The sequence below is a fragment of the Emydura macquarii genome, unplaced genomic scaffold (assembly GCF_026122565.2).
Source record: "Emydura macquarii macquarii isolate MOO-44397 ecotype Brisbane River unplaced genomic scaffold, CSIRO-AGI_Emac_v2 contig_3108, whole genome shotgun sequence".
Lineage (NCBI taxonomy): Eukaryota > Metazoa > Chordata > Testudines > Chelidae > Emydura > Emydura macquarii.
In genome coordinates, this window is record NW_027133245.1 from 4,996,453 (window position 1) to 5,009,599 (window position 13,147).

Below are 13,147 nucleotides of genomic sequence, written 5' to 3' on the forward strand. Positions count from 1 at the left end.
AAAAAGATTCAATCTCACACGAGGTACACATGCACCTTTAGTGCACTCCACACTGACACATTGTCATAGACTATTTAAATGTTATCAAATGAAGCAGACTTGTGCAGTAGAAGGGTGTTCTTTTTCCAGTCAATTTTATGACCACAAACACACTTTAAAATAGGAGCGGAGCTTTTCTTTTAAATGTTTTCTAAACCTAACAATTGTCACCTTTTTGAGAATTCTTTACCACACTCTTTCATTTGACTGCCCATGTCTGATTTATATTTTAGGCAATTGAGAAAAATAGGTACTAATGCCAGACATTGTAAAAGGCTGTTTATTTCCACACTTTTTAAACAGACCGTGTACACTGGGCTTTTGCCACTCATCTAGAGACTGGCTAGCTAGTTTACATTTTAAAAAAATCATATAGTGATCTCATTGGGTAAGTTTTATACAAAGTGTCTGAACTCATTCACAGAAACTGTTTATCCACTAATTATATAAACATCTATGATTTTTTAAAATGTAATAGGGCATTTTCTTTGTAACATACCAATGCATAGCCTGCCTCTAAGGCTTCAGCAGCAGTCTGTGATTTGCCAGAACAGAAACATGTACATGATGTGTGCCTGTGTGGTGGTGGGAGGGACAGGACATTAAGAACTCCATGTAAGGAGAGGAATATAATTTCATAGGAAGTCCACGAAATAATTAGAAACACAAGGATCTCATTTGGCAACTACATGAATGCATTCATACTTTGTTTCATTCTAAATTATTTGCATACTCCCTGGGATAGCTTACTCTGATAGGTAAAATACTATCAGAAAATAGAAATTAATGTCCATCATTAGAATTATGTTTAGGAATGAAGGAATAAGCCCTCAAACTTCAGGGCACAAGTAACAGATGTTAAGGAGAAACTTTTCTAAAGGTCAGATTAGGCTTCCACTCAGTTTACTGTCTAAGGGCTTGTCTACATGGGAAATAAGAATAACTACATGGGAAATTATACCAGTGTAACTATAGCAGTATAATTATATTGGTAGTATGGCTGTAAACTTCCCCATGGAGACAAGTCCCCTTCTTAGGCAAAAAACTCATACAAAAAGGCTTGGGAAGGAAAAATGGATGAGTTTCTGTCAATTCTTCTATTGAGTAATAGGTTTGACCACCTTGCAGAATAAGCAGATCTTCTGAGATATACATGGAGGCATCTGCAGGGAGGCCCTCTGACTCCACAGCAGCCGGGGGTGGGAGGGAAGGAGGAGTGTCTCCTGAGCCTCCCTCCAACTCCTTTGCAGCACAGCAGCAAATGAGCCATGTGACAAGGACGTCCCTCGAAAAGCTGCTTCCCAAGGGGGGGGGGGGGGAATACAGGCCCAAGCTATACTAACTTTCCTGTAAGATCCCTCCCTGCTGCATTGGCAGGAGGAGGATGTGCATTCCCAAGCATGTCTCTATTTCTCCTGTGGTCTTTCAGACCTGCAGAGGGCTCTCTTCAGGACTGGGGACATCGGGGAAACAGTGCAGCTAATGGTTCCCAGCCTTCCATCCTTGCAGGGGGAGACTTAGGTGCAGAGTCCCTTCTGCATAAAGGTAAACGGAATGATCTGGTACATCTAGACAAACTACAAGGGATTAAAAAGTAGGTGATAATACGATGGACAAATATGAGAGCTTTATTTTTTTAAATATACAATAGAACCTCAGAGTTATGAACACCAGACTTACAAACTGACCAGTCAACCATAAACCTCATTTGGAACTGGAAGTATGCAATCAGGCAGCAGCAGATACAAACTAAAAACAAATATAGTACATGGGGTTAAACAAACTACTAAATAAATAAAGGGAAAGTTTAAAAAAAGATTTGACAAGGTAAGGAAACTTCTGTGGTTGTTTCATTTAAATTAAGACAGTTAAAGCAGTATTTTTCTTCCGCATAGTATAGTTTCAAAGCTGTATTAAATCAATGTTCAGTTGTAAACTTTTGAAAGAACTAACTTTTTTTTCCAGAGTTACGAACATTTCAGAGTTACGAACCTCCATTCCCAAGGTGTTCTTAACTGAGGTTCTACTATATATATTTTCTAAAAAACTGAGTTGGAATCCACTGTTCTGTATTATCTAAAATCTTGGTTCTTTTTATCTTTTTAATAGTGTAAAATAAACAGACCGTAAGATATCTGGCATTAAACTCATGTGGGAGAGTCTATAATTAAGGTGCTTAGCACAGAACCAGTAAACTTTTCCCAAGCACCAGTCCTAGTCCTGCTACAGTTAGCTTTTCATGTGATAAAGGATACAAAATTGTGTCAGATTTGAGTTTTTCAGCAGTGTAACTCTGCACAAGCTACTCACTTGTCTTATGATTCTTCAACACCAGTGCCACATGCGCTCATTTATATAAGGCTCTACTAGCGCAATTCTTTTTTAACTGGGCTTAAGCACCAGTTGTAACTTGTTCTGAATATAGGCTATTAAGTTCACCCTGATTCATTTTTATGTAGGCTGGCTATGAAATGACATCACTTTAAACTGGCAGTACTGCCTTTCAGCTTTATGCTGATGCATATTTGTGCTCATACACTACATGCCCCTTTTAATGATCCCACCTTTATGCCTTAGGTTATAGGCATAAAGGTTACCGGTGTACTCCAAATTTAAAACCACAAGAAACGGTACAGACTACAGATTGCATGCAGGTAACTTAAATTATGGCCTTCACAAGAAATAAGAATTCAGATGAAAAGGCTGAGCATGGTAACCACGTACCTTTTGGAGATAGGTTAGAGATGAATTGTGAAGGTGGTGTTGTAATCAGTACAGTTGGAATAGTTTCAAGAAGGGATTTTATTTAAAAAACCTCTTGGTAGCAAGTATGAATAGCAAACAGCTTTCTACATATTAGTTATTAGGAATGCAGTTATCTGCATTCTGTGCATTTTAAAACATTTTTATTTTAAAGCTAGAAACAAGTCCATATAATAGATTTAAGTTAGCAAAATTTGAAAAGAACATAAAAACATCAGCAACATATGAATACTAAGGGGTCTCCCTCTTTCTCATGAAGAACCTCAATTTTACATTTCTGACAGACTTTTCCTGTTTTTCCAGTACATAGTTTATGCAAGTATTCACTTAATATTTAAAGATCTATCTTTTTCTATAAACCCGGAAAACCATTCTGGATCCTCAGTTCATGTACGGCAGCATAGCTCCACTGAAGTCAAGCTAAGACTTCAATCCCATATGTTCAGAGACACAGTTTGATAGAATTTGATGAAGTGGGTTTCTGCCTACGAAAGCTTATGCCCAAATAAATTTGTTAGTCTTTAAGGTGCCATAGGACTCTGGCAGTTTTGATAAAATATTTATTTATTCAATGCAAGTAAAATTCTCAGGGCAACTTTGTAGTTAGGTCTTGTATTCAGCTCTTCTCTCCTTGATTGTTAATAATGACCTTCAGGTTACAGAGTTGCTTCTCTCAACGTTCAACAGTTTAATTTGCTAAAGCTATTTGCTTTTGGATAAAATTTGCATATCAAATTTCAATATTGTGTAAAGTTTTATAATAAACTAAATGGCACTCCATCAAAATCATGACAGATTCTTATATACAGTGACACTAGATATTAATCAAGAAGAAGTAGGAACAAAAAAGTCTTTGTATAAATAAAGTCACTCTTGCAAAATATCTTCTTCAGATAACATGTTCAGATGAACAATCCAGAGATATAAAAGAATCAAATGAGCCAATTGTTTTTGTCACTTGCAATATCTATCAGCTTTCTGTTTTGATCTCCTATATGAAAGACAAAAGTTAGGTTAAACAAAAGACGTACATTTAAACAGTGTGACAGTTACAAGACATATGAGGAGGCTGTTATAATGTTTGTTTCTATTTAATTTTGGAGCATGTGCAAATGACATTAGTGGCCTGTTAGTACTTTTGATTTGTTTGGTTGCTTTGTTACTTTGCACAGCTAGTATTTGTGCTTGCATTAGATAAAAGTGTTTGTTGGATTTAAAAATATTTTCACAATAAAAAAAATCTTACTGAATACATGGGACAATACTTAAGATCAATGCTTTCATTTACAGGAGGCAGTTATATCCTACACTAATGCAGGTGCTCAGAAGCATACATGTTATATTAAATATTTACACACATACCAGTGTTAAAACATTAAGGATCAGATAAATTCCAACATATTCAGTTATGGTAAAATGTTTTCACCCACCTGAGAGGTTTTTTGGTGGGTTGTGTGTGTTTTTCTATGTGATCAGCTGATGATTTATTGTACACTAACTGGTGGCAGATTAGTGATTAGAAATACATTTTTTAATGTTCTATTTTTGGCTTTGGTCAGTCAAAACTAGAATAATTAAAAATGTTTATTTTTCTGGTTGTTAATTTTATATATTTCCTTATGAAACCACTTAGACAAGTACAATCCAGGACTGTGAAACATATAGAATACAACTCAAAATCTCTGAAGGCCTTGGCGGGGAAAAACACTCAAAACATTCAACAAATAAAAATCAACAACAGCATGCTTTGAAGTCTATACTCAGAGTCTGCCAAGGATAGCCAGCATTCTCTTTTCATTGCCATTTAGGAAGCCAAAGCCTAAATGTAGTCCTTCTCCAGTGCTATTCAGCTTTGCAGTCCAGCCACCTTTAAACTCTGCTAGCTTTGTACCTTTAAAGCTGGCTGGCATTGAAGAAATCCTATTCTGGATTTGGGGAATCTGGAAGTACAGTAAGGAATATGCCAGCTCGTTGCACATGCAACTGTAACCTTTGGAATTTTCTGACTTCTGAATCATGTAGCCTTAATCTTTTACTGTTTTTTTAAGTTTTTTTTTTTTTTTTAAATACAAGGTATGTAAAGAAAAAGGATTCCATAATCAAAAACTATTAGGCTGGACATTTCTGGCATGCCACATCACACTTAACAAGGAAAAGCTTCACTAGAGTACACACCTAACATCATAGAAAATATTATGCCAGGTTCATAAAGTTTCCAGTTGCACAAATCAATGCAATGGACCAGGACTCCTATGGAACCCTAATGCCTTAAATCTACATTTTAACAATTGTGCAGTGGTGGAAAGAAGCTCTTCTCCACGTTCTATGCAGCTGAGTTAGCTACTTACCAGTATTCTAAGCAAAAGAAAATTGTATTGCACACCTGTAAGTAGTGCTTGGGATATTCTGCATCCTCCAAATATTGCCCTCATAATTTGGCTGAACAAAGACTAGTTTTCACTAGACAATGTGAAAAGAATGTTCAGTAATGGCTATTTCCCTACAAAAATACAACTTTCTATTCCCATTTTGGTGTCAGGATTGTTGAAAAGAATAAAAGTTGTAAGAATTTTAATTTTATAATAGCATATCATTGTTCTCCACTCTCCTTGTACTTAATTGACTGAAACAATTTTGCTCAAGCTTTCCATAAAATTTTTGTTTCAGGCAGGCCTGAAAAATTTCAGCTCAGAAGGTGAGTTTTAAAAACACACAGGCAGCAGAAAACAGGGACTATAGTAGAAACATTTAGGCAACCTTAACTCTAGCTGTTTTTAGCATTCCAGATATATCACAGATCCATCTCTCAATTGCTTTCATTTAATTAGCAGCTGAAATTATTATTTGGATTTGAATGTACCTGTCCAGCAGTGTCTCATGAAAAGTGCCTTCTTTTCTGGCTTTTTTAAGGGTTTTACTGTCTTCTTGGCTTATTTTGAGTTTACGGTCTTGGAAACTTTGGAACTTCTTTCTGCAAAAAATAATAGTGTGAGACAACATCTCCAGTTCTGTTGAAACTTTATATAATAAAATTCAATAGTTGTGTCAGGATTTCAAAGTTCAATGCATGGACTAGATTGGTGGCCTAAAAATAGAAAAAGATGCAAAAAGATCCCTAATGGTCTCACAGAGTGCACTGAATGTTGCTGATGCAATCTATTCAGTCACTGAGTTGTGAGGGGGAAGACTGTCATTCAACAGGAACCTCTCCTGGTGTTAAATGCACAGTGCTGACAGACTCAGAACTGAATTTCATTTGAATAGAAGGATGGTGGATCAGGACTGAAGGCCCTGAAAAATTTTAAACAAGGAGAAATGGGAATTCTTTGTGCTCAGATATGGAAATGGATAGTTTATTTTAGATGTAGAAGGCTGGAAGCTAAATAGCTTTTAATTACATACACATAATTGATTTCACACTGTTTAACATTTCCTTTATCTTCTTCTGGAATGTCATCTTTCTGTTTAGCTTCTCTTTCAGCACAAGTACGGATCTAGTTATTAAGGGAAAAAGAAAATAGAAAATGTACATTATATAAACTACAATTGCTAGTAAAAAAAATTAAACAAATTCTGATTTCTCCTGGTATCCAGGATATGACAAATGTTGGATTTTTGGGTAGATCTTTTCAGTTTCTCAGCTTGTTAGGATATAACCAAAGACCTCTTAACAAAAGAGTTGGTTCTATTCTATTCTGGTTTAATTTCTTTATAAAACCTTTGCTCATACCTTGTAATTTTATATATAAAACATATAAACATTAAAGAATATTTCAGATGTGTCTTGAATATACAAACGAAATATATTCTGTATTTACAGTATCAAATATTATGTTTAAGAGTAGTAAAGTGATTGACAAGATTCATGTTATGAAATTCATAAAAAGCACAGCTATAACTGATTGAAACATTATCTGTACTTGGCAAGATTAAAGAGGACCTGGAGACTCCTCTGTTATTTGGATTGTATTTTCTTACAAGACTGAGTTCTTAGCAAATTTTACATAGCAAGTTCTAGATTAAATTTATGGGATTTTAGAAACTAGAAATCAAAACAAGAATTTTTTTATTGATTTAATGTACAGTAGTGACATAATACATTACATTTCTAATTTAACTGATGTTGCATTATAGATGGAGTTAAACGGCTTTTCCCTTACAAACTGTGATCATGTTTTACTATCCAACTTGCACCTGAGACCTCCAAAAGAAAACCCAAGGTGCTGTCAGTTACTGGCTACTAGAAGGTGATACATTTCTGAGCAATTGTTGAACAAATAGCGTAGGGTACTGTTAGAGGGCAATTTGCTGTCAGATGTACAACCTTGTTTCCATTCCAACCGAAAAAGACAGTGACCACTTGTGGTCAGTAAAGATCTCATAACATTTACACAAGAGTAAGTGGTCTGCAAACCTGATTACCGGGCATAAGCCAGTTTGGTTGAGTATTCTGCCTACTTGCAATTTCAAGTGTGCATAATTCTCTTTCTGTCTTAAATAGTTATGTACTAGATCTGTTGAAAAGCTGCTCCATACCACCTTGGAGAAGCCCATAATTCAATGGTGACTGAAGATGTTCCTTTATGTGCAGTTTGTAAAGTGAATTAGAAGAATTCATGATGACAGGTGTTATGTAAACTTAAGATGTTAGAATGTTTTTTCCCCGAAATATTATGGATAGTGCATAGTTTTGCATTTTCCACTATCACATTCAAGCTAATAATATAATTGTACAGCGCGCGCACGCGCGCACACACACACACACACAGATTACCTTTATCATTTCTTCTTCCCCTGCACTTTTACTTCTGGCTTCTATATCTCCCTCTTCATTACAGGTGATAAAGCAGCTATTCGCTGCTAATAAAGCCAGTTTCCCCTGTCAAAATAGCACCAGTTACGTTAGTACTGTGAACAAATTTTACACACAAACCTTAAATTATAAGATTTAATTCTAGAATACCCCAGAAGACACCCCAGATGTCTTCTCATCTTCTGCCTAAGGAACTCTTAGTAGCCAGCTTTGGGAATCTGCTGTCCTCTTTTACTCTTACATTGTATAGTGCTGGAACTGTATATTGCTGCCATTTTGATTTAAAGTCTTTAAAAATACAGTAATTTACCTACTTACAATTATTTACAAGTTAACTATTTCTTTATAATCTTGCAATACCTGTCATGTTATTGTCTTACCACCTGTATGGAAGTGTATCCATTAATAATATTAATGTTAAGTTTAAAACAATAATTTTACCAAGAATGTCACCTGCAGTTAACATTAGCGATAGCTTACATCTTGGAAGACAGGTTCCCATTGCTCTCTTGATCCTATTGCATCTGATCGTCCAACAACAAGCCCATCTGAATTTATGCCAAGGTATTTGCCATAGCCAGACTTCAGTGCAATTCTTAGAGAAATGGGGAAAAAAGATACAGAATGTTTTAAAAGTTAAAACATTCAGTATGTCAAAGAGGTCCAGTATTTTCTAAGAGCTAGATGTTATAATAAATGTTAATATAATATAAATGTTAGATTTTGAGGAGGAATATTAAGCTTTGATTCAGGGTACGAGATAAAATACAGCAATCTAAATGAGGATTTATAGACATTCTTGAAGTAAAACCTGCACAACCTCAAATTTTACAAAAATCCATTGGAGTAATTACCTGTTGTCAGACAACTTTACTGCTGTAAACTGCTCAGGAGGACTAGGACCATCATCCTCTGAAAAATAATTGAAAATTAGTATTGGGTATAAAGCATTAGACATACAATTTTCTAATTTGTGGGACTAAGTTTAAAGAATTATTGTATACCGATAATGCTGACAGATTATACAATACAGGAAAAGGCAATGATGCAGGGCCAGAGACTGATTGTAAATTTTCAAAAAAGTATCCAACTAAAAGCAATAGATTGTTAAAGGCTTATACCTACAGGTGAGAATCTTGAAAAAAACTGAATTGCATGTATAAACAAAACATCAACACCATCTTAGTAAAATTGATTAGTGGTTGGTTATTAGGAATCAGTTATCCTCACTGCTGTACTATGCAGACATATAGGATACTATTTTTTAATATTATGTATGTTAACTAGCATCATTACTGTAAAAAATCTTTAGTTTATTGGCTTGAACAAAACTCTTCATTTAACAAAATACATTTCCTATCTCAACACTGCAAAATTTCTCTTTTCCTGAAACAAACCTTTATGTGGTGCTCCAAGTGTAAAAAGACCATTGTCAAGAGCATGGATATAAGCTCCCTTGTCCAGTTCTATTGCTATAGTTCCTGTGATTTCACCAAAATTTTTTACTGCCCACCAGCTTCCTAAAAGATAAGAAAATGAAATAACGCAGCACACTTACAACTGGATTTTAGCCAAATACTATTATTTGAATTTGCATAGCAGCTAGGAGCCCTAGTCATGGACCAGAACTCCATCATACTATGCGTTGCACACACACAAAACAAAATGATGGTCCCTGTCCCAAAGAACTTGCAACTGACATATAAGATAAGAGACAGATGGATACAGACAGACAGGGAAGTAAAAAGAACCAAGACAGTATTCGTCAGCATGACAGTCAGTGGTCTTAGCACACCAGCAACCTAACTGTCATCAATCTTTTTCTAGGTATCATGGCAAAGGAGAGGGTTTGGAGGATGATGAGATAGCTTTGTGGATATTCACGGGGAACTGCTCTTAAGCAAAAGGGACAGCACGGGAGAAAGCATGAAGATGCCTGTTTGAAAATTTAATAAACTTGTGACAGAAGCTGGCATCAATGGCTGATCAGAGGTGTGAATCAACATCTCAACAGTGAATGAGAAATTATTGGTAGAGTGGGAATACACTGCAGGGCTTTGCCAGTGAAGAAAAACAGCTTATATATGATGTGGTAGAGAAGGGGGAGTCAGTGGAGAGTTGCAAAGAGAGGGGTGATATGGTCAAAGCAACAGACTAGGAGTATGATCTTTGCAGCAGCTTTCTGAATGGGAATGAGTGGGACAAGACTGCATTTGTTACGGATGTTAAAAAGAGAAAAGGATGTTCCAATGATCAAGATGATGAGAGCCTGGACCACAGTGCATGGCTGGATAGGAAAAGCCGTATCTTAGAGAAGTTTCACAGAAAGAATCTGCAAGATAGACCTCTCTCTAGGTCCTCAATTCCAAGCTGAGTTGAAGATGATGCCCAGGTTATGTGCCTGATTGACAGCAGGAAGGTGTGGTGTTCATAGTGATTGAAAAAGGAAGTGGTGTGGGAAGGGCTTGGAAGGAAGATTAAGAGCTGTTTCAGTTATGTTGAGTTTGAGCTAATGGCTAGACATCCACGAGGAAGAGATACAGGTTGAGATTTTAGTCTGGGTAGGAAATTATCTATTAATATGTAGTAGCATAATAAACTTCTACTATTTAGATAGTTTGCTGTGAAGCCTTGATTGATTATAATTATATTTAGGATCATTCTGCTTTTACAGTAAAAATACAATCTACAAATATTCCAGAAACTTAACAAAAAAAATGTACTGAATCATTCCTTTTAAAGTGAATAAATGACAAAAACTGAACTCCCAATACCCTATTTGACTGATAGTTAAACACACTGCAATTAGAAATTAGATTTAGCTGTGGGAAAGATTATTTGTAGTCTTTGATTTAGAATGGCCTTTTCCTGATTTCTTGGAAGCAGCCAAGAGAACAGTGTGCATGTAGGAGTAAGAACTATTGGACATCAAACCTCCCCTCTATCCTCTATTAAATGACTTTTGTTTAAAAAAATCTGAACAGAAAACTTATTATTTCTTTATCTAGGGCTACAAACATATGTAACAATATAGTCATTCCCGACATTCAGTAGTGTTTTATATTCATACCAAGAGCCCAAACAAGAAAACAAAACAAACACCCCTTCCTGTCCTTGTCTTCACTTCTATACTGTTGTGCATGTCCTTAAAAGCCAACTCACCAACAACATCAAGTTGATCTTCTGCATTTTCTTCTCTTTTTCTTTTCTTATCACTGTGTTTTTTCTTACTGCAAAGCAAGATGACAAAAATAATCCACTGGCTAAACAATAAATCTGCCCAGAACCAACTGTGTGTATCTGATTCACCACCATAGTGGGCTTGTCTACACTTGCATTTACGCCAACAAAACTTTTGTCGCCCAAAAGTGTGAAAAACACACTCCACCGAGCACCATACATTTTGCTGGCATAAGCTCAAGTGTAGCCACGTTCTGTCAGTGGGAGAGAGTTCTCCCACCAACATAATAAAACCACCTAAACGAGCGGTGGTAACACTCCACCACTGACGTAGCGCTGTCTGCGCTCCCGCTTACGCTGGCAAAACTTGTGTCACGCAGCGGGGTGCTTTTACACACCCCACGAGGGACAAAAGTTTAGACGAGCCCTAACACACAGGAACATGCGGGGGGTGGGGGTGTCACCAGGGCAAACCTCCGCTCTGACCTTGCACCCTTTTCACAAATCGGTTTTTAAACCGCTTCACTCAAACCCGGCCACGTGGCCGTGTGGACGCTCTTGCTGGGGTTTAGTTTACGCCTGATCCCAGTCAGTTTCAGCTCAGGCCAAGGCCGCTTGACTCCAGGGCGAGCGCGTCCACGCGGGGGCGGCAGCGGTCACGCGCAGCGACGGGGGGCGGGCCCCGGCGCGAGCCCTGGCCTGGGGGGCAGAAAGGGGCCGGCCTGTCCCTGCCGGGACGGGGCTCAGCGCATCGCGTTGCCGAGTGACCCCTGAAGGCGGGCGGGCGGGCGGGAGGGAGAAGCCCCGGTCGCTTCGCACCGTTTCGCCTTCGCCCCCTTGAGCACCAGCTTGGTGGACTTAACGCAGGTATACTCCGCCATGTCTGCTCTGACTGTGACGTGAGAGCTACAGTACGGCAGCTGCCAGGGGCCAAATTCCCGCCATCAGATGTGGTGGCCACCGAGGAACAAATTATTCAACGCGTGTGAGTTGTGGGCACATGCGCAGTGGGGAAGGGACACGCCTGCCCTCAGTTGGGGGGTGTAGTGTAAGCGTCTCGCCGCGCAGCAGCGGCCCCTGCAGTGCGGTGCGGTGCGGTGCGGTGTCAGGTCGGGGTCTGCTGCCCTCCCCCTCCCCCCCCCACGGGGTTAGCCTCTGGCTGGGAGCAGGGTGAGGGCAGAGGGCGCTCACGTACTTCGTGTTGTGAAGCTTTTCTCTGCACTCCGCAAGAGGCTCAGGGCACATCCACACCGCTACTGCAACTAGAGACCCACTCCTGGCCTGGGCCCTGGGCTCGGATTAAAGGGCTGCTTAACTGCAGTGTAGCGTTTCAGCTCAGCCTCCTCCCATCTTGCAGGAGTTTACAGCCGGCTTAACCTCTGCACCACAATTAACCCCCGAAGACTAAGCCTCACAAGCCTGAGACAGCTGGCACGGGCCAGCCCTGGGTTTTTAATTGCAGTGTAGACATACTCATAGTCCACATCTGCACTACAGCTTCATCAGTGTGCAGGGTGACTAGATGCTGCAATGAAAAGCAGGCTGTTCACACTGCAGTGTGGAGCTACACCTGTCCGTGAAAGGGTTTGGCAGGGGAAGGCAGCAAGGAAAGGCTCAGCAGTGGGGATCTGCCAGAGCTTTTCTGCATTGCCTTCCCACCTGCCAGAAATACTCCAGCTGTGGGGAGGCAGCAGAACACTCCACTGCTAAAAATAGCAGTGTAGCCAGGGAGGCACTGCTTGAGTGTGTAGAATGCCATGTAGGGGACATAACCAAAGGGTTCAGGTGTGTCTTTACTTGCCTAAGCAGTGCCTCACCATGTACGCTATTATTTATAGCCATGCTAGGGGTGTGTACAGTGTCGGTATTCTACATGCTGCCCAAAGGAGAGTGCAGTGTAAAGATGTACTCTAAGGGTTTTATAATGCAGCCCATCACCATAATATCTGAGTATCCTCCATATGAAACTATCAATAGCAAAGACCCAGTTGATTTCATGAGGTCTCTGGCCCTTCTTCCTTTTCAGGGTCAAAACTCTGTTTGGGATAGGTTGGCATTTTTTTTTTTTGGAAGGCGTGATGGAAAGCATTTGGAAATAAAAGGATTGTTTGAACTGTGAGCATCACTTATGTTGGAAAGACTTTCTCAAAGAGGAAGGCTTTGTGATGTTTCCTAAAGATGGTCACAGTCTGGAGTCACCTATTTCCTCTGGAAGATTGTTCCATAGACAGATCCCTTCAGCAGAGAATGCTTTGTCCCCAGCTGTCACATGCTTTATCTTGGGCTCTGAGATCTCATTGTCCCAGAGGAGCTGTCATGGTGGTTCATAGATAAAAAAATTAGTCTTTGATG

The 13,147-nt window shown here is 38.9% G+C and overlaps 1 protein-coding gene across 2 annotated transcripts; it reads right to left on the reverse strand.

Moving 5' to 3' along the window:
- Window positions 1–1,651: 1,651 nt before the first annotated feature.
- FRG1 (FSHD region gene 1) lies at window positions 1,652–11,771 on the reverse strand. Of its 2 annotated transcripts, XM_067530550.1 has the most exons (9): window positions 11,615–11,771; window positions 10,778–10,845; window positions 9,013–9,135; window positions 8,470–8,527; window positions 8,096–8,210; window positions 7,577–7,681; window positions 6,205–6,296; window positions 5,663–5,773; window positions 1,652–3,793 (listed from the first exon to the last, which is right to left on the reverse strand). In XM_067530550.1, exons 1-9 carry the CDS (start codon window positions 11,674–11,676, stop codon window positions 3,757–3,759), a joined length of 771 nt encoding a protein of 256 aa, XP_067386651.1. In that variant the 5' UTR covers window positions 11,677–11,771; the 3' UTR covers window positions 1,652–3,756. The 2 variants fall into 2 exon arrangements, with proteins under 2 accessions (XP_067386651.1, XP_067386650.1); XM_067530549.1 differs by lacking the exon at window positions 11,615–11,771 and having other exon boundaries at window positions 10,778–11,235.
- Between the last annotated feature and the right edge of the window lie 1,376 nt (window positions 11,772–13,147).